At 40.1% G+C, this 21,749-nt stretch overlaps 1 protein-coding gene across 2 annotated transcripts in view; it reads right to left on the bottom strand.

Annotated features, from left to right (window-relative positions):
- Window positions 1-628: 628 nt before the first annotated feature.
- Window positions 629-21,749, bottom strand: part of pdzrn4 (PDZ domain containing ring finger 4) — a 43,795-nt gene continuing 22,674 nt past the window's right edge. For both annotated transcript variants that reach the window (XM_085437131.1, XM_085437130.1), the window contains 8 exons: window positions 17,826-18,091; window positions 16,940-17,042; window positions 9,742-9,840; window positions 8,151-8,213; window positions 5,273-5,374; window positions 4,978-5,085; window positions 2,406-3,464; window positions 629-2,314 (listed from right to left, as the gene is read on the bottom strand). In XM_085437131.1, the coding sequence (XP_085293257.1) occupies window positions 1,742-2,314; window positions 2,406-3,464; window positions 4,978-5,085; window positions 5,273-5,374; window positions 8,151-8,213; window positions 9,742-9,840; window positions 16,940-17,042; window positions 17,826-18,091 (2,373 nt within the window). In that variant the 3' untranslated portion in view covers window positions 629-1,741. The remainder of the gene's footprint in view (window positions 2,315-2,405; window positions 3,465-4,977; window positions 5,086-5,272; window positions 5,375-8,150; window positions 8,214-9,741; window positions 9,841-16,939; window positions 17,043-17,825; window positions 18,092-21,749) is intronic.

Genomic DNA, 21,749 nt, shown 5'->3' on the forward strand with positions numbered 1-21,749 from the left:
AAAACACTCAGGTTGGGTGTGACAGTTAAACAATATTCAGTAAGTACGAAAGGGATTTAAAAGTGCCGAGATCATATTTCCATTACACCACCACTGTGAGCTGTAAATACAAGGCAAGATGCATCCATGCTTTCATGTTTATTTCACATTCTCATCCTACTATCTGAATTAATCTGTATAAATTGTAGCCTCAGTTTACTTTTCTTAGCTGACAGGAGTAGCACGTGGTATTAGGAAGAATCTCAATGATCAGAAAACCCGCTGTAAGCAAGCAACAGTGGGAAAGAATAACTTTAAACAAGAAGAAACCTCTGGCAGAAGCAGGCTCAGGGAGTGGCAGTCATCCACCACCAGGTGGATGTGAGGGGAAAGAGAAGAGAGCAGGACAAGAGAATAGGACAAATAGCAATATATAGTAGTGAGAGTGAGTTTTTAATGAGTGCTAATGATGAGTGAAAAAGAAATGCTCAATTCATCATGGGAAGTCTCCAGCAGATTAACCCTATTGCAGGATAACTAAGAATGTGACTGGCTTACTAGATATTTGGGTAGATATGCAGTTGAACAGGAGGTGATTACTCACTGAAAAAATATCTTTCTACAGATTTTTTTTCTTATTGTTCTTTTATTACAAATATCACCATCAACAAATACTGAACTCAAGGCCTCGTCAATTAACTTTACAGTGAAAACAGCAGACTGAGTTGAAAGGCTGCAAATATTATACATTTTCATTGACAGCACCTTGAAAAGTGTTGCCTTTTCAAGGCTAGCTGCACCGAAACATTTTAGACAGACTATAAAAAGGAATTTACAATAAATACAAACGACAGTAAACAATATAAATAAGAGTCTGTTTAACATGTTTAACACAATTCACGCGATTATGTTTCAAAGGGAGGGTTGAAGGTCAGCCATTCCTTTTGCCCCAAAATTCAAATACTTGACAGGTCAGTTTGTTCTGTAAGTTGAGGTAAAGCTGTATCAAAAAAGCCCTCCCAGCTCATGAACAAAATGAGCTTTTGAGATGGCAAAATTGAGTCTTTCAGTGCCTTAAATTCAGTGCTGCTTATCAGACAAGTCTGACTCAAGTGACTTTATCAACACAATAAAAGCAGTGGTTTTAGATGTGGAGTCGTAGTCCTTTAGCAATGTAATGAGGTCTCTCTCACTGCGGGCTACAATACAATCAATTAGTGTCACTTCTGACATCGACGATTTGGTGGTAATAAACATAAATAAGAAATTAGAATAAAATGCTTACAGTACTTTGACATTCAGTGTAAAAATTTCTTTACAAAAAGCTGTGTGAAAAATATCGTATTTCCCCCATTATAAAAAAAACAGCCAAACACCTCGATCGAGGCAAGTGAAGTCGCTTCATGTGCAATGACACAAAAGAAACGAGAGTAATGGAGACACAGTACATGGTATACACAAGGTTAATGTGTTGGTCCCTCAGTCTGTTACGTGAATCTGTTTGAACCAACGCGCTACCAGAAGCAGGGAGCATTACCAAAATGCCAGCGTAAAAAACAGTTTGTATGGCCGAGGTCTTGCAATTGATTGTTGAACTATTCAAACATTCTTAAAGTGTTAGTTCCAGAGTTGCTTTGGGAATGCTACAGACGTCTTCGGCGTTAACGTATTTGATTTAATCTCAGAAATGTACACTTAAAAAAAAGAAGAAAAAACAAGCAGTAGTTCCTCGATTGCTGTCTACCTGACTTAATATCTTTTATTACACAGTTGTGACAGAAAGAAAGGCATTATGGACTTTGGAGCCCTCTGGGACTCTGGCCCCATGGCTCATCAGCTCCTGAATAGTCATCCAGTTATCCAGGATCTTTTTATTTCGTTTCTTCATCATCTTTTTGTGACTGAGCTCCAAGATATTGATCTCCTTCCTGCCTTCAGCTCCACTCAGTGGTCCCTCCTTTAAACACTCCAGGCGGCTCTTTTGCATAAACTCCCTCCTCTTTCTTTGCTCCCTGGCACGTGCCAGGTGCTGCTTCCTCTCCTCTTTGCTCCAGTAGCGGCCCATCTTCATCTCACTCATGGCGTCATCATCTGTGGTCATGCCTCCACTCCTCTCCTCTCTGATCCTTAGCGCCCTCTCCCTCAGTATGCGATCACGAGCAGGCCTCCGGGCAACGTATCGCGTCCCGTCAGCTCGAACTTTGACCTTCCACTCTAGTCGTGGTTCCCCAGGGCGTCCGTTACGGTGCACGGGATCTCGGCAGACACTGAGGAGACTCAGCTGGCTCTGCGAATACTCCACGGATGAATGCTGCTGTAGCAGTTGCATGTAGCTCTGCAACAAAGAAAACAGGGTTAACAACGAGGTGTTCTTCATATGCGCTTTACTCAAAGCCACAGCAGCATCAGGTTCACATGCATTATACCTGAAGTTGCTTAGATCCTCCCTGGCCATGATAAGGGGTCGTGTGATATGAAGAAGCGTAAGGAAGCCCTCTCCTTGACTCTCTGGTCCTCCCTTTCTTCTCACACCTCTCATCATCTGCAGGCAGAGCAGGGTCCGACTCAGACCTGGAAGGGTTGCTCTGATCAGGGCTGCTTGAGATTACAGGACCTGGATCTGCTTGTCTGCTACGACTAGATGTGCCCTGGGGCTTGGGGATAGGAATAGGGCTTGAGGGTGTTGAAGAAGCCAGTCTGAGGTTTTTCTGGTTGGTAATGCTGATGTGTCTCTGCAGAGAGTGGTCAGGAGATCTCTCCATACCCAGTGGTGTTGAGCGTGCACTTTCTGCTGTGTTGTAGGCACTGGAGCTATCCTTCTCGCGCATCTTATCGGCTTCCAACCTCTCTGGGTGTTCGTGAATGTCAGCCAGCCTGCTGTGCCGCTTGTGTCCATCTTTGGTGCTCCTTCCTGGTGAACAGGGCGACGGCTGTGAGTGCTCCTGCTGATGGGACTGGCGAAGCTGATGGGCCTGCATAATGCTCTGGCATTCGAGCTCAATGCTGCGCAGTTCCTCGTTTAGCATCCTCAACTCCTGCTCCACCCCTCCCCCTATGTCATCTACGCAATCGGCATCCTCTCCCCCTTGTTCAGTAAGGCTACACTCTATACTGTGTCGAATTGAGTACACCCCACACTCACCCCCGTTTCGGATCTGACACTTGAGCTCCAAGAGTTGCTGGAAGCGATTCTCCAAACCTAAGATCCCACCTCCACTATTGCGAACACTCCCTACCCCTTCGTGGCCTTGGCCTGTGGACAGTGTTCTCGTGCTCTGGTTTTCCCGTGGGACAACAGCTCCTCGCTTGGTGTGGGGATGCTCTGCCCGCCACCGCTCCCTTAGGCAATGAGCTGGGCTCCTTCTTTGGAGTTTAGCCAGCAGTGGTTGGTGCTCCGGACTGTCCGTACTGCGTCCAAACCCACTGTCTTGATTGTTGGAAGAACATGTAGCTGTGTCTGTTGTCATCCCTTCTTCAGCTTGATTCTGGAGTATTAAAAGAGAAACAGTTGTATTAGTTTATGAATGTTTCAATCATTTGTAAGACCATAAATTCTTTGTTGTCAATGATTTACGGTGGTCCGTCACTATAACGTGGTTGACTTTTCGCGGCCTTGCTGTTTCGCAGATTTTTTTGGTGCAGTTTTGCATGCTTTTATTTTTTTGTTTGTTTCCTTACAGCGCATTGTGTTCTGCGTCCTGATTGGCAATAGACCATTGTCAATCAATCTCGTGCCGTGTCTCCTGTACAGTACAGAATGTGTTTAGCTTGTCAAATTAAATAAATCTTCGATCGCTAGCAGTGTGACTCTGAAGTGTTGTACTGTGTTTGTAAGTTTTCTCCCCAACAAACACAACACTGTCGACAAAACGTTTTGCACCGTCAAAGGCAACCGCGGGTGCTTTTGGTTTCTACAATACTGGACTTATTTTTCTACAAAGGTTTGAACTTTGAGAGTGTTTAAACGAGAGAAAAGTGTGAAAATGTTCATGCCTGTCTGAGAAAAGTGTATAAACTGTGTAGTGAGGGGTTTTACAGCCTTAAAACATCTGTAATAATTGTAAAAAATAAAGTTGGCTACTTCGCTGATTTCACCTATCATGGGTTATTTTCAGAACGTAACTACCACGATAAACATGTACTTGGCTGCTTTATCTTTGGACATAAACAAAGATTAAAAAAACTAACACCATCAAGGTTTCAATGAACTACATGAAGTTAAGCTAGGTGGTGCATAAGGATTTAAAAGCCTGCAGATACCTAAACTGCTGTTTTAGGATAATATCGGCACAGCAGCAAAGGCAATGTCTGAATTGTTTTCCAAAGTACATGTTGAGGGTCAGTCAAGTACAGCAGGTGGTGAAAATAACTAGTCAAGAACGTCCAGACCTCACTTTCTCGGTCAAACAGGTTCTCATGCTAAAAAACCTTAGCTTAACCCTCATCTACCTAAATATGTAACATACATTAATTTACAGTGAGAAGCAAAATAATAATAATATTAATAATGATGATGATAGCAAAACATATTTCATCTCAAAGCATAATTAGTTATGTAATTAATATAGAGAAAAAAACATTATTATTATTTGTTCAAAATTACAATTAATTTGCATATTTTCTAAAAAAATATTTTATTAATACTTTATACAACTTGCTGCTTTTTCAAGTACAATCTGTATAATTACTTAATAGCTTATTTACCACCCATTTGCCCCGGTATTTCTTAGTTTTTGATATTTTTCAGTAAACATTTTTTGTGGGGGGGTTTTTGTGTTTGTTTATCTGGTTCGTTTTGACCCCAATATAAAATCACCAAAATAGACACACAACACAGCCCAGACATCTAATCACTCCAGCATTTCCTGGGTCTGTCTTGGGGCCTTCGCGCCTCCTCCCCTCCTTAGCCTAGAACAACGCCAAAACAGTCTCTCTTCACCACTGTACTTTTAATGGACACTTTGTCTGTTGGTTGCTTCACTTAGCGTACCATCTTACCTCATCTCCCCTGTCAAAGCCATGTTCCTTCTGCTTCCTCCTCTCCTCGAGGATCTCCTCCATGAGCTCCTGTTGCTCATCGTCCAGCCATCCAGCCTCCTCATCTAACTGAAATCACAACATCTTGTCAGAAACCTCCCTCTTTCTCTTTGGCTTTGAATGAAAGTGTTTGTGTGTCAGCAGGAACTCCAATCACACTGACAGGAATGGAACGGGAGGCAAGTGCTTTTATTTGACATGACACAGGCTGTCAAGATAGGGCAGGAAGGCTGCGTAGGTGTGTATGTGTGTTTACCTGGATTTCTGGCCTTGTCACCAGTAGTGTGATGCTCCTTGCTTCTTCACTTGACAACAGGGCAACAGCCTTCTCTCTGTCTTGTACTTCACAGCCATTTATCTGTACATCAAGATGAGAATAGATGGTTCTGTCAGTGAGAAAGAACTGATACACAACAGTCTGCATATCTTACAAAAGAAATTAAATGCTTTTTCTCCATATACCTACCACAAATAAAATGAATTCAAATGTTTTAGCAAGCCACCTTGACCACACTGTCTTTTGATCTTTATCCCCCTTTATACCCTTTTCTTCCTCCATTCCTCCTCTCTTTTTTTAATACATTTCTTTCTTGGCACTCTCCACGTCTTCGCTGTTGCACTCATAGCAAAGAGACTCACTCGAGAGTGCATAGTCCGACCTCACAAGAGTCTACTCTCACCAAACCATCCAGACATACAATTAACTGTTCTTTGACAGGTGGCGTTCATCTTTTCCTCACTAGAGTAATGGGCCTGTCAGAAGAAGATAATAGGGCCAGGAGTACAGCAGGCCTTGCTCCCCACAATCATTCATAGTACCGGGAAACAGAAACAGTGTAGAGAGAATGGAGTGCTGAATGCAATAAATATGGAGGAGGAGTAATGTTGGTATATTGTTGTTCAGACTAGAAGCAAGTTGAGATGTTGCTTACCGAGGTCATCAATAATAAGACGACTTATCTGATTTATGCAATATGAATAAATAACTCCTTTGTGTGAATGTCATAGGCTACACATTCAGGGTGTCCACCAGAAAAATGAGATCCAGGCTGCTGTGGTGGGATCTAACACTGCACTTGCTGGCTGTAACACGATCCACCTGTCATTTTCCACTTGTTATAAAAAAAAAAGGAACAGTGTGGGTCACTTTGTTTTGTGGTGCAAACCACAACCACTCTTTAGGACTGTTTAAGCCACTGCCAAAGAAAAGGCAAAAACTGCCATCAGAGAGTTTGGTAAAGTGATAGAGGCAAGGTATGTCGTAAGGTTGCGGTGAGATACTGTCCCAATAAAAGTCCAGAAGTACGGGGGCCCAGAGAGGTCAAATGCAATTGCAACTTGTGAAAACAGTAGCAAATAGAAAATACTGTAAAAGCTCACAAAACACAAAGAACGAAATAAAGAAACAAGAAATAGAAGAAACAACAATAATAGAAGGTAAATTCAACACATGGAATTAAAAACAAAAATCAAAGGAAATTCATACAAAAAACGTGTTGGTGTTTTGGGGGAGACAACAACAGAAACCGAAATGTGAAGGATTATACTGAGACACGCTTAAAAGAAGCAGAGGATGGGATGTTGGGAGGGAGAAAAAGGTGCAGGTAAAGACATATTAAAAAACAACAAAGTTGTGATTGTTAGATTGAAATGATCTGATTTTGCGTCAGAAAGAGATCAGTTCTGTAACATGCTAAAAAAATAATATTAAGTCTGCGTTAAGTGTTTAAGATAGATGCTTTGAGAACTCTTGAGTTTTTATCCCTCTGAATCACTGTGAGTTCCTGAGACACAGTAAAATCTAAAGATAAGTGATTGCTTTGAAGCCTCATTTTTTAATTGTCTTCTAAAGAACTTAAAGGCCAGAGGCAAACAGTTCTATAAGCCAGCAGCACACCTCACAGACTGTGCGTCTCTAGAGGCTTAAACAGCCCAGCAACATATTGGTGCAAGCCAATGAAGCAGAAAGCATTTACATTTACAGTGAATTAGTTGCATGAGTACTATGAGGGTATTTAAATAAATGTAGAAATACATGCACTTACTGATATGCACTGACATATTAATTCATATTTTATCTGAACATGTGTATGAATATAAGAAAATGCAAAATAACAGGCTGTAGATCAAAAAATAAAAACATAAAATCCATCAAGCAGCTCAGCGTAAGACCCAACGAGGGACCTTGGTCACACACACCTGCAAGCCCTTTCACTGTTTATCCTGCATACCAGTAGGAAAATTATTTAAGACATTTAAATGTAATATCAAATAGTAATTAGTTATTATTCATATCTGGCTCTCTTCCATAGCATGTCTTGTCTTGTCCTGTTTTCATCTGATCATTCCCAATTGGTCGTGGCAGATGGCCACACCTCCCTGAGCCTGGTTCTGCTGGAGTTTTCTTCTTGTTAAAAAAGTTTTTCTTTCCCACTGCCGCCAAATCACTTGGTCATAGAAGGTCACATGATTGTAGGGTTTTCTCAGCTTTTTATTTTTATTTTGTGCAGTCAATATAAAGTACCTTAACTCAGTCTGATGTTGTGATGTGGCGCTATATATATAACATTGAATTGAAGGTAAAGAACTGCACATGTTTTGTTGTTTAAAACCCCTTAGGCCTCACAACAATTTACTGAAAATACTGACATTTCTCACCGTTAATAAATAAAGTGCTGACAGCCCGTCTCGTCTATACACAGCTAATTGTGCCATCTTTACACTGTACGCACTGTGACCCCATGGCTGTTTCTGCATAACGAGGAACAGTGAGAGATTGCCAGAGAAAGACAGCGATCCTAGAATTGATGTAATGCCTGGTGTAACTGCAGCTAAGGACTTTAATTTCCCTGGTAAAACGAGGTGATTAAAAAGCTTTCCAAGACTGGAGACACCAGCCGCTTGGATATTCTCTAAAAAGGACCGCCTCGAAAACAAGCTGGCGGACGTCCAGATTAAACATAGAAAAACAGAGTATTGCTGTTTTCTTTTTTTTTTTTTTGTCTTGTTCAGTTGTACAAGATCACATGCTGCCAGTGATGTGACTGTGAAGAATACTTGCGCACAGACACAGAGTCAGTTCATAACATAACCTGCTGTTCATGTACTTCGGGCACTGACATGAAAATACCCACCTGCAGAATACGATCTCCTTCCTTTATGCGCCCGTCTTTTGCCGCTATGCTGTTCGGCTCAACCTGCACAAAAGAAGTTGAAAATCAATGCTGACAGCCAATCACCACGCAGCTCTGTATCTCGAAAAGACAGCAGCGATGCACCACACTTGCACCGCCGCTCTTTTATGTCATGTTTGGAGAAAAGTCTGTTTTTTGATATGGAAATGACACTCATTTTTCTTGCCTCCTATTTTTGATGATGCAGGTTGATTTTCTCAGGTACTTGTGTCATGTAAAGGAAATGGAGATACATACGAAGCAGTGAATAAAAGCAATGAGAGAAAGAAGGGAAAGAAGAAACTAAAAACATGTGTTTGTGGCATAAACATCGTTGTGTTTAGCAGAATGACGCAGCAGTGCATATTTTTCAAAATGCATCTCAGTGGATATGCATATAAGCTACGGCACCACCCAAAGCCCTCAACAACTACTTCATAAACTTTGTTGTTCTTGCATTGAAGATCAAGAGATTTAGCGATATGCAGAAAAAGCGAAACTTGGTGGAGTGGGGTTGAAGAAAAAAAAGCATGCCTTTCTGGAAGTTACACCAATACCGCATGCATTATAATACTGGGAATTAGCATTTCTATCCTTCTATCAAATGTATAAAAATAGATCTGTTATGCCGGTTGGAGCCGTCACAATCTGCCGAGGTTCAGCAGGTGCCTGCGCTTTTTTTCTTTCCCTTTTTTTCTCCTTTTCATGCTTTTCGAAAACTAACAGGTGAAAAACCGGAGGAATAAGTGACATCTCGCAGAGTTACAGTGTGTATGAAATTATTTCTGAAAAGACTGAAAATGAGCTAACCACACTGCATGTCTTTGTGTTTCTGCCATTTATCTCCTTATGTTGCTGAGCTAATCCTCACTGTAGCTCTTACTTTTCCCAGCCTTGCCTTTTGTGTTCATAATGGGATTGAAATTGCACCTGCAGTCAAACTAAACATTGAACATTATTGAATTCGTTTCGCAGCCCCTATAATTCTATCATTCATTCAGCTCTGTCATGGAAAAATGTAATAATTTGTTTTCATTTTGTGTTATTTAAGGTTTTTTTTTCAACAGGAAGCAGCGCAAATCATTTGAATAAAAAAAAAAGAACATCCGTAATGCATTTCTTCTTTCATTTGTGCGTTTGGCATTCAGATGGTGGATTCCACTAAATGTGCCATTTAATATATTGTGTGTTGGGGGTTGTCGCTCAGAGCTTATTAAAACCTTCAATTCAAACTTGTTTAAGAGGAGGGAATGAGAAAGTCAGGAAGGGAATCACATTTCAAAGCTGACTTCCTTTTTTGTTCATGCATGTCTTATTCTGAGTTTATATTTGACTAGCAAACATGTGCTCTGCTTTCGTATGTAAAAACAAGAATTCTTCTGTGATTTCATCCTTTCTTTGACTTTTTATCACTCCAAACAAAGCTGATCATGGGGCCCCGGTTTATTACGTGATCAGGCAGCTTTGTCTCTTATTGAATTTAATCATTTTTTATTTTTAAGGGCTTCACTGCAGGACAGTTTTCTATGAGAAGTGTTGTTTCTGTCCCCACCTGGCTCACATAGATCCCAGTGTCCTCCTCATCATCAGTCCTGTAGCACAGTGTCAGGCCCAGCTTTTCTTGGCTGTTCTGCCTGCATAGCTCCACTTCCTGTTGCAGAAACACGCACACACATAAAAAGAAAAACAGTAAGGACTCTTTGATCGGGACCATTTTACTCAAAAGAAAGGTATTGTTTTGCAGCCGCGGGATCTGGACACAGACTGCAGTCATAGAGTCAGCTACAAACTCCTCTGTATACCAGAGTATTCTAGAGTGAGGTCCTCTGTCTGACAGCTAATGCTTGGCCCAAACTGGGTCATGCAACAGGACAATGATTACTACTACAACACCTGCAAATCTTCAACAGAATGGCTTAAAAACAAAAGAGAATCAAGACCTTCAAGTTATTGCAGGTAAAGGTGATTCCACAAGGCAGTTTTTCACGAGACTGCACATTCTTCAGAGTCCGTTGAAAACTTTCTTTCTTACTTGACTTTATATACTTTCTGAGTAAAGACTTATAGTGCAGTCAGTCATTGTGTTATCGTGTACAAAAACCTATCAGTCTTTGCAGCTTGTTGCCAGATTAGCAGGGTGCTAGTCAGTCGTACTGATAACAGAATTTTTAATCAGCAGAAGATTTGTAAGGAAGCCTTTTGAATTTGGGTATTTTCAGCATTGAGAATCTACAGGCCGAGCAGGTTTTTCAGTTCCACGTTGTTTTACCGGGTATTGCTTTAAAGAGACATATAACTGCAGTGATCACCAAACACGATAAGCAAGCAGAAACACATACAGCACAATAATTTATATAGTCCAAGTATCGCATGACATCATATATATAGATATAGGCTCAAATGGAGCCCTGTCAAGCGATCTGTCAATCAATAACATGAAAGTCTGTCAAACGTAAACCGAACATGTGGCAGCATACTGTGCAGATCTTTGATGGCTGTTTTGATGCCATTTCATTCACTGATACCCTCCCACAGGAATTTTCTCTCAATTTAGCCTGACTCACAACTGGTTCCTTTTGATCTCAGCTGTGTCTAAATGTAATGCATAAGATAACTCCAACGGTAATCTTTATTAACCCCTCAGTGCCAAATTCATTTCACTGCTGTGATATGAAAGGCGGGGTGGGGGATGGATTGTGTGGGATAGATTGTGGGGTATAAAGACGCTGAGGGTGGGTGTGGTGTTCATAGGGGGCAAGAATTAAAAATCCCCAGCCCCCTTTTTTTCTGTCATGGGAAGCAACGATGGCAAAGATTGACAGGGGGAAGAAATTAATTTCTTTGGCATGTTATCCCCCTGTGGAAGCAGCCCTGACCTTCAGAGGTTGGGTGGGGCGTGCAAAGGAGTTTACAATATTGCAACACCATGTGCTGGTTTTGACAAGCCACACTCCTCAGCAGTTTAGTACACTGGTTGATTTGTACAGCCCCTGGCAGTGAAATAACAACTGCATGCAGTGAGATCAGGCAGCACTAATGCCTAACGTCAGTGCACATTGGGCGGTTCGCCAGGTTTCAGTGGATTACTGGATGCCTGGATCCACGGGTGCTAAAGCTATGAAGTGATTTGATTAGTGATGATTGGATCATAATCTGTGCCGCTGAGTTTGGAGCATGGCACAGCAATGACTTAAAAAGTCATTTCATCCGGCTTGCAATGCATATGACAACTGATGTGGTTTCCCAGCCTAAATAGGGAGGATCACATTTACCACATGTTACAAATATATGGGAGAAATAACGACACATTGACAATGGGTGGCATTTTATTACCACATTAAACATCTGGTAGTAACATTTCACTTTTATATGCACTTAACTGTTACTTCATGTTTCATTTTAAAAGAAATAGCTGCCAAGTGTAATGTTCACTGCCTCATTGTGTCCTCATTGTGGCTGATGATGATGCTGATGATATCCTTTCAGCTTTAGCTGTTTCGAAGTAGCGGTCTTTGAATTTATATTGATCATAATTCAGTCAATCCGAAAAAGATTGTGGATGATTTTAAATGACAGGCTTCCCACTGATTGCCATTTATTGCGGTAAATAGGTAATAGTACATTTGTTCATTCTGTATTTTACTTGTTTTTCAGGCTTAGTGTTCACATTTTGCTTCAGCTTCACTGAGCTTTTCAGCTTTTAACTGTTAGTTATGTTAGAGATATTTCAGCTTAGTTGAATTCAACTGATTAAGCATTAGGGAATTAAGCGGATGTGACTGTAGTAGTAGTAGTCTTTACCAGCTTTATAAGGAAATACTGTTTGTTAGGGGCAGAGTGTCCAAAAACCAAGCTATAAATTTGGGGCTGTGGGTTTTGAAACACAGAAATGTACCTGCTGCAGAGAGTTTAGTTACAGCTCGAAATAACTGCAGAAATATTGCAGTTTCATCGTACGTTTGTTTTTTCTCAATTCTTTCAAATTTGTTTCATTTTGATCCAGAGAAAGTGGTACTAGGCCTTTTTGCATTTTTTTCATTTTGCTTTATACTTCCACAACCCAGCGCTCAATAGGACCCTTTGTTCTTGCACATCTGTTTGCATACCAGTATTTGCTTCAATCTTGGTTTGGAAGATTAAAAATTCAGCATTTGAAGTTTGGCACCTGTTGACAGTCCATAATTACGACATTAGAACAGGATTAATTTGGCAAACAGATAACTGAATGCTGTCTGGCAGGCAGCTGCCACTTTATTAACCACACTATGCAACCTAGTGATCACACTGAGTCTTCATTAAAATCCGTTGTTCCTCAATATTACTTTGCCTGGTAGGTGGATATAAAAGATGTGTCTGAAGAAAATACCCATTTCCATACCCGCATGGTACTGGGTACCCTAACTGCAATGGCTTGCTATTCAACTGTGAACTTTATCTTTTAGAATAGTAATCAAAGCATCCACATAAAAACTACTTTGAAAGTCTGTTGCTACTTGACGATATTGTGGTATGGTACATTTGGCAGGGTATTATGACTGCAGGGGTACCCATGTGTACGATCAAACTGAAGTGAAGCTAAACCTGTCAGTCAGAAGTAATGTTCCTGGGAATTGCAGCCCTATTCTGTTTCATCCAACAGGAAAGCAATTCATGTTTCAGTTAGATACACATGAATGGACAGAGGAAAGTGTAGACAGCTGATTTGATGTGTGTGCTTGTGCATAGATGTGTGTGCTGACCTTGTTCTGATACTACTGCTATTACCACACACAAGCCCTCCGCTCCTCAACCTTCCCCAGACCCACACAGGAGAATCTTTTATCCAGACGACTGTAAAGGTAAGACCACAGCTGGCAGCAGACAATACCCTAATGACCCACAATGCAGTTCACTGAACCAGGAAGTGCCTATTAAACCAGCGAAGGCACCTCGGGAGTAGCAAATATCACCCATCACTGTCACCTGGCATGATATTGAGGTCTACTGGCTGATTGGTACGGTTCATCTGTCACAATGGAGACACTTGCAAGTGCACGTGGTAAATGTGCTCTTTTAATCACAAGATTTTAGTAAGAAGGAAAAAGAAACTTAGAGATTAGCAAATTTAAGAACAATAAGCATAAATCATCCACTCAACCAAACGATATACACTCAATGGGCACTTTATTAGGCACACCAAGTATCAGGTTGGACCCCATTTTGCCTTGAGAACTTTTTTAATTCTTCTTCAGATACTTGGTTCATACTGGCACGATAGTATATATATGCAAACAACTGCTGCAGATTAGTCAGCTGAACATCCATAATGTGAATCTCCTGCTCCACCACATCCCAGAGGTGCTCTATTGGATTTAAATGTGGTGAATGTGGAGGCCAATTGAGTACATAAGAGATAAGATAGAACTTTATTAATCCCTCGGGTGGGTTCCTCTGGGAAATTCGACTTCCAAAAAGCACAGCAACGACCGAAGTTACAGTTACAGAATTGTTATATATATATATATATATATATACACACACACACACACATATATAAATTGTTATGTTCAAGAAACCAGTTTGAGATCATTTAATCTTTGTGACATGGCACACTACCTTGCTGCAAGCAGCCAACAGAAGATACTGCCGGTAAACTGTGAATGGACAGAGTCAGTAGCAATACTTAGATAGGCTGTGGCTTTAAACAATGTATAGTTAGGGCCAAAACAAGGCAGTATGGATTCATGACAAATCTGATGCCAAATTCTGATCCTGTTTCATTTTCATAGAAGAAATTGAATTTTGGTGAACCCGTGTGAATTATAGCTTCAGTTTTCTGTTGTCAGCTGACAGGAATGGCACCCAGTGTTGGTTTTTACTGCTGTAAATGGTAAATGGAACCCTTGAAGTAGCCCATCTACTTCAAGGGTGAATGTGTTGCGCATTCAGAGATACTGTTATTTGAGTTCCTACTGCTTTCCTATCAGCTATAAGCAGTCTGATTAAGATAAGATAAGATAAGCCGCTGAATTGATTTTTTCTTTTTCAGAACATTCTTTATAAACCCAGAGATGATTGTGCAGAAAAATCTCAGTAGATCAGCAGTTTCATACTCAGTCCAGCCTGTCTGGTATCACCAACCATGCCATGTTCAAAGTCACTTAAATCATCTTTCTTTCTCCTTTCTTGCTCGGTTTGAACTTTAGCTGCAGTAGTCATGTTGGCTTTGTCTTCATGCCTAAATGCATCAAGTTGCTGTCATTTGATGAGCTATTTAGATATTAGCATTAACAAGCAGTTAAACAGGTGTACATACCGAAGTGGGTTGTGATAAATTCTTTTAGCAGTTTGCTAACAAAACCTTGCTCAATACACATGGTCCTGATCTGGGACGCATTGCCTTGGAATATGCACAGCTGTGGTTTGTCATTATTGGTGCCCAGAGAACACATCTTAATGATGATCCCGTCACGTTTACAATAGCACCTATAAGGCAGCACCACATTTGTGCTTGTTTGTTAAATGCCTTGTCAGCTAAACGTGATGAATGATTAGTGTATTTTAAGTGGTCCCCTGACACCTAACTTTAACAAGTTAATTACTGGTCTAAAACAATGACCTCACAATTGAAATTCCCTTCAGCTTCAGCTAATAGCTAGTTAGGCAGTCATAAGAAGCTAGAATTATAATTGACATGCTAAATATTGCATAGCTGTGTATATACTGTGAACATGTTAACATTCTGGCATTAGCAAAGAACTTGCCTTGAATTTCACGGCTAAAGACTCTTGTTATGATATACAACAGATGCTGTTTGAAATGATTAGCCACTTTAATTAAAATGCCACAGATTTCATCTACAAGTTTTTTTCCCTCTCACTGAAACAATGAGTGCTTGCTCTATTCACAATTTCTATTCAGCTTGAAGTGACTGACTGAAAAGGCGCACAAATATTTCTGACAGACAGTTCGTGATAAAAGGGAAACTAACTGCCTGTGAATAAAACATACAGGTAATTCAACTGGGAGGCTTTTCAGAGAGGGATTTTCTTTTTGTACAATTATATGAAGAATGGCCTTCCGCACTAAATCCAGGGACTTTGCTATGCTATACAAAACAATCTAAAGAGCAGATGCTGCTTTGACAAGGGGTGGCCAATTTTCTTCTATTACTGCAGTCTGCAATTTTTCTTGTATTGGTAGATTTGTGAGCATCGTACATCTTGACCAACCTTGTATTATCCTCTTAGATTGTGTATAACTGACTCATGGTGTCCTCTGTTCTCCTACATCAATGGAAAATAAGTTTTATCTGTTCTTATTAAAATAACATCATTAGCTAAATGAGGTTTTTATTCCACAGGTATTGTGCAATGTCTGTCTTTAGGTACAGATAGAGTTTTGATGCGTACTGAAGGACTTTTATTGGAAAGTCAGTTGCAGAAACAAGAAAGAAATAGCAGAAAGCAAAGGATATAAACTGGAAATGCCATTGGTCGTGATCAAATATCAGATTTTGGTATTTTAATTTATGAATTTTAAACTGCTGGTGCCAGGAGAAAACTTTAAGAATGCAGAAATATGTGCCGTTATGTGAAAAGGTTTCACAGGACTCTCTGCATTACTGTAAAAAACTAAGGACAACCCAATAATCCAAGAGCTTGTAGAACCAGAAATATCTTGAAGTAATCATTTTCTGTCTGATTTTATCAGTCTTTCACTTTGTTGTGGAGGAACTCTGGCCCACTATTCTTTATAGCACTGCTTCGGTTCATTAAGGTTTGCAGACGTGTTTATGCACTGTTCTGTAAGGTCCATACACAGTATTTCAGTCAGGTTGATCTCTGGACAGAGCCATTGCAACACCTTGATTCATTTCTTTTTCAGCTATTCTCTCGTAGGTCTGCTGTTGGGATTATTGCCCTGTTGCAGTACCAAGTTTTAGACAGACAGCCTCACATTTGATTCCAGAATAAGAATATTTTGGCATACAGTGTAGTTCATGGTCAACTTAATGACAGCAAAGTGCCCATGTCCTGTGGCTGCAAAACAAACCCAAATCATTACCACTTTGATATCATATGTTTAAAGTGCATTGTTTCAGAGGTCTGTAGTAGTAAAGAACCTGGCTTACTTACCCACCTAATTCCTATGGAAGAAGTACATGTGTACTTGTATAGCAGGATTGGCCACTTGTGTAAATAAATCTACATGTCTGAGTTCACAGCAGTTTTTTTTAAGCTAATTTTGTCAACTTTGCTACAGTTTTTGCTATTAAGTTAAACAATTACTTTATTGCACTGCAAGGTGGCAACTGCTTTCATTTTGTTATAACTGAATTCAGTGTTGTACACAAACACTCATAATGGAAATTTGATCTTGTAAAAGCAAATGTTAGGGCTGTGTTATTGCTAGTGCTATGGACTCCTAGAATTGTAGCGTAAAATTAAAACCTAACCTAAACAGTCTAGCCTAGCTAGCTGCCAGATTATCTCATTATAGGTTGTCCATCCAGATCATTTCATAGCATATATTATCCCCATGTTTGTTTGTCTAAAGGATGCAAGGTTTTCTTTATCTTATTGTTCCACTAAGTTCTTTTCATTTGTAAATTTGGTGTAGGTTCAAACAAAAAGGTGATTTTGTTTTCTTTTAGCAAAGACGTTTGTGTATGCGAGGTGCGAGGAAGAGGTCCCTAACGGTGGCTGGTTAGAAAAAATGTAACACATACTCTTAAGAGTGATCACTGAAAAGATGATGCAAGACTGTACCTCATACTCATACTCTACGATCCTCTCCACATCTGCTGTGGTGTTAGACAGGTACTCTGGACATTCATAAAACTCATGTTCCATAGTGTGGATTGAGTGACAGCTAGAAAGAAGAAAAAGTAGAATGTTAAAGATCATTAAAATATGTGCTGGTTATCTCTTTGCTTCATGGCAGTTTATTTCAGTTTAGTCAGATCATTAAATAGACAGACGTTGTTCAAATCCATGTAGCGATATTGCAGACACCACACAAGGGCTGTATAATTTCATATAAAGGACAGCTATGTTGCCAGCTATTGTAAGTTATTATTTTATATCACATTTCTTAATAATGATTCTCATTTCACCACAAAACTCCAAACAAGCAATTTGGTAATCAACTATTGCCCTCATAAAGCCATGACCTCTGCAAAATTGTCACAATGTAACAGCCTCTCTGTAATCACTGACCACGACTAGCATATTCGTAGTTTTATGGGACAAAGTGATTTCATTTGTTGCCAAGCCAAGCCCTGTAAACAGCCACAGAATGGATGTAGCATCAAAATGCCTGCTCTATCAGCCCATTGGCTTTTAATCGCCCAGCAAAAGGTCCCATTACAGAAAATGGATGTAGCACACCGAAGCAATTATTACATGCGGGTTTGGCTCTGCATAATGATATCAGAGTACTTAGCGTTCCAGGGGGTTTCCAAACCATGATACGGCTGCTTAATAGCTACTAGGAAATGAAAGAAAACGGCGTTGAAACCTCCGGTAAGCTTCAGATTCATTTGGGCCAGGAAGAGTATAATTCCCTAGTTGTAGTTAAAAACATTTAGAGGAAGGATCTCCATCCTGTGTAACATTAACACTCATTTACCTTTACGTAAATGCTTGCCCTCACCTGTCAGACAGCAGGAAGGGACAAATGTCAGGGACTGGTGGGGTAGCAGGCCGAAGCTTGGCCAGTGCCATAATATGTTCAAAGGTGATGTCTGTTTGCGTGCACACATCGACCACACACACGTCCTGCGGCGAGCTGGTGCCGTTTTGTACGACAGCCGCCGCGGCTCTGGTGGGGGTACGTCGGAGAACCTGGACAACGATAGGGTCTCGCCTGATGGCCTCCACCACTGCTTCATCATGTTCGACCTTGGCCAAACCATTTACCTGGGGGGAAACAGAAAGCAAATAGTTTCAGGAAGTGAGTCTTGCAATGTGTCACTGTGAGAAAGCAAAGGAAACAAGCCTTGTATTTAAGATCCCAGTGTTTTTTTGTTAATCCAGGATGCATCTGACAGCCATCCACGCTCTTTTCAGGAGCAACTGGTTCCACATTCACACCTGGAAATCTCAGTACAGCTATAACTCTCCACAGTTAAGCACTAATAGCTTCCAATGAAGCAACTACCACATTAGTTAAGTGCTTTTATAAAGGGCACTTTGCCTGTAATTCTTGATGCCGAGAGCACCTTACATATAGCACTCTCCTGTTTTGTTTTTTTTTAACAACGCAGCACACTTTTCCCAGCAGGTTCAAACATTTTAACTGTTGACCAGTTATTCAAAAATGTGCTAACCTTTCAACTGGTAGTAAATCCACAGAGACTGTACTAGAAAATACAGAGAATGCTTTTGAGAATACTCCCTAAGCATGCTTTAATGAGCAGTTTTGCCTCATGTTCTTCTGCAAATCAGTCTAACTCAGATGCATTATTTACTCTGAATCCCAACCATTAGGCCCATTAGATGCAGATGCAGAATAATAATAATGATTTAGGGAAATGAGCAAAGTGGAGTGAGTAGACTTCACCCCACTGGGAGCACCAGTTTTAGCAAGTAGCACTTACTTAAATCGCAAGATCAGAAAATGTTGAGCCACAGGAGAAGCAACTGAGAACAGATATGCTGGTAAAAATTCATTACCAAAGTGTCGTGATTCTTACCCTATGGGTGGACATGTTTGTGCTTTAACTTGGAGTGTAAACAGTGTAAAGATCTCCTTTAAAGATAAACCAAAGCATGAACCAATCTGTGGATCTGGAGAATTGTTATAAGCCTAAATAAATGAAACACAGAAACAACGTATGGTCCTCCAGTTGATCCAGTCAAGTCACTACAGTTTCTGTATATTCTTATGTACCTATTTCTTTAATGAGCTCAATGTCACCTTAACACTTTTACAGAATTGACCTACAGAATTTTGACCTGTGCTGACATTTAGCATTGGTCAAACAACCGACCCTCTGGGAAGTGCTCATTAGCAGCAAAATCTGTGTTTTGTACAACTGGTTTTTGCTATTATGTTGCACTCATATGTGACATTTGTTGCTGTTTTTAGGACTAACACAAGTTCATCATTACACACCAAATCCTGGCAACTACACCTTTGAAATCAAAACCTGTAACTGAAAAGTCCCAGTTTACTCTGTTTATGCTCATCCTAAAGAACGTGTCGAGAAAGTTTCATCACATATTTAAGTTCTAATGAGGTCCAGATGGGCACATTAATCTCCAATCAGTAGGAATGCTCTGTAAGGCCGAAACTGTTTGTTCGGGTAAACCTGCCGGCGTGTTTACCTGCTGTTGTTCCTCTATTCAACCTGACTATTGAGGAGGTAAATGGGCGAGATTAATAGCCAGCAGATGTGACAAAGACCGGGGATAATGACTCAGAACGTGTAGGTTTTACGTGCATGTGTGTTTGTCTGCAAGTGCTTGTGAATTGCGCATTTTGAAGATCATATGCATTAAATCTATGGCTTTTGGGATAATTAAGCCACAAATGAGGAGATAAAGAGATGCAGACAAGTTCGAAAAATGTTTTAAAGCTTTGAGACAATTAAGATGTGGACTGTGGAGACATTTTCTGAGTCACAAAGTAAATTTATGTATTTCTTTTTCTTGCGTGTTTGCAGCTCCCTGCTGTTGATGCGTTTTTAACTTGTGAATTTAGTTAAGTCACAGCATCTACCTTTCTATCTGTATGTGTGTGGGGGTGTGAATAAGCATATATGGGAGCAGTGCATCCATAAGCACTAGGTGTATTAAGACATATATATAGGCGTGCAGATTCCATCAATATGAAGAAGTAATTCCATTTTGATGACAAGATCCCTTTCTCATTACTGAAGCATGCTCCTGTGACCAAGGTGACAAAGAGACAATATTACAGCATTGCATCATCTATATGACCCGCAGAAGCTCCAAGAGGGTGTTAAAAATAGCATCAGTTCAAGGGGGCCCATGGGGACAGCTGTAATGAACCAACAATCTAAGCAGAGCCTTCATATACTTCTGAAGTTAAAGGTTATCATTGCCAATAAAAAGCGTTCCCAGTAGACTTAAACTAAAGCTTCTTTTCTGTCCAAACATTCTTCCCGAAAGGTCGAGGTCCAAAGCGGTCTGCTACACCTGGAGTGGAATGAATTTTGTATACTGTAGTTCATGTTGTGTTTCTTTAGGTGTTCAGCGAGCGTAGTGTTGGCAATAAGATGATCAGTAAGTCGAATAAGTATCAAAAGCCTACTGTTTGACCGTTTTATAGTTGTACTTAAGGTTTACCATTTTCCAAACTTCATTTTATGAATAGAAAAAATAAAGTTTCAAAACTTAAAATTGAATTAAAATAACATATCTGTATATCTAATTTCTAATATAATATCTAAATTATTTATTTAAAGGGAGCTTAACAGTGCCAAACAAATTCTATAGAGTAGCAGATGCTGCTACTGCTGCTAATTCTGCAATAGTTAGGTAATTAGTAAGATATCTTTAATATGTACTTTTTATATAAAGTATGCTTGAAATTATCTGTTGTCTGTAGCTATAACAAACTGATGTCTTAACACATTACAGCATCAATACAGATTTTTGAGTAATTGTAATTAGTAAAGAAAATGTAGCTTATCTTATCTTTAGCTAGTGCTGTCTTCCCAGATAGGTTGGACCAGCAGATACGTCTCGCTATCAATGGGTCCCCTTTTGTCTCCAGAACTGTCTTAATTCTTGATGACATAGATTCAGCAAAGTGCAAGAAACCAATTGAGCTTTGTGACATGGCATATGGTCCTGCTAAAAGCAGTCATCAGGAGAGCTACACTTTGACCTCAAAGGAATGGACCTGGTTAGCAACAATACTAAGGTATGGTGTGGTGCCTAAAAATACGTCTAGTTGGTACTAAGGGGTCTAAAGTATACCAAGAAAATATCCGCCACATCATTACACCACCAGTAGCAGCCTGAAACGCCCATAAAAGGCAAGATGAATCCATGCTTTAATGTTGTTTACACTAAATTCTGATGCTAACATCCAAATCAAGAATCATCAGAACAGGCAACATTTTTCTATTTTCTGTTTTTGTCCAAGTTTCCTGTTTTTAGCTGATAAGGGTGGCACCCAATGTGGAGTTCTGCTGTTTTAGGCGTAGGCATGATGATCTTTTGCGTGGTTATTTAAATAACTGTTACCTTCCTATCAGCTGAAAGTAGTCTGGCCATTCTTCTCTAACACCAACAAGGCATTTTCTCCCTTCCTGTCTTCCTTCAATCACCCTCAATCAGTCACGGCACATGGCCCGAGCCTGGTTTTGCTGTAAGTTTCTTCTTTTTAAAAGGAAGTTTTTCCTTCCCGCTGTCACCAAGTGCTTGCTCATTTGGGGTTTTTCTCTTCATGTTATTGTAGTTTTTACCTTACATTACAAAGTGCCTTTTCAGTTGTTATGATTTGATGCTAATTAACAAAAACTGAATTGAATTGAATATCAGTGTTATCCTAGACTTACTTTAGTCCAAGTAAGCTGTCCCTTTCTTTGTCAAGTCTGAAATG

This window comes from Copadichromis virginalis, linkage group LG17 (genome assembly GCF_057382275.1).
Source record: "Copadichromis virginalis isolate Kocher_CV1m ecotype Utaka linkage group LG17, C_Virginalis_male_GT1.1, whole genome shotgun sequence".
In the NCBI taxonomy this organism is placed as follows: Eukaryota; Metazoa; Chordata; class Actinopteri; order Cichliformes; family Cichlidae; genus Copadichromis; species Copadichromis virginalis.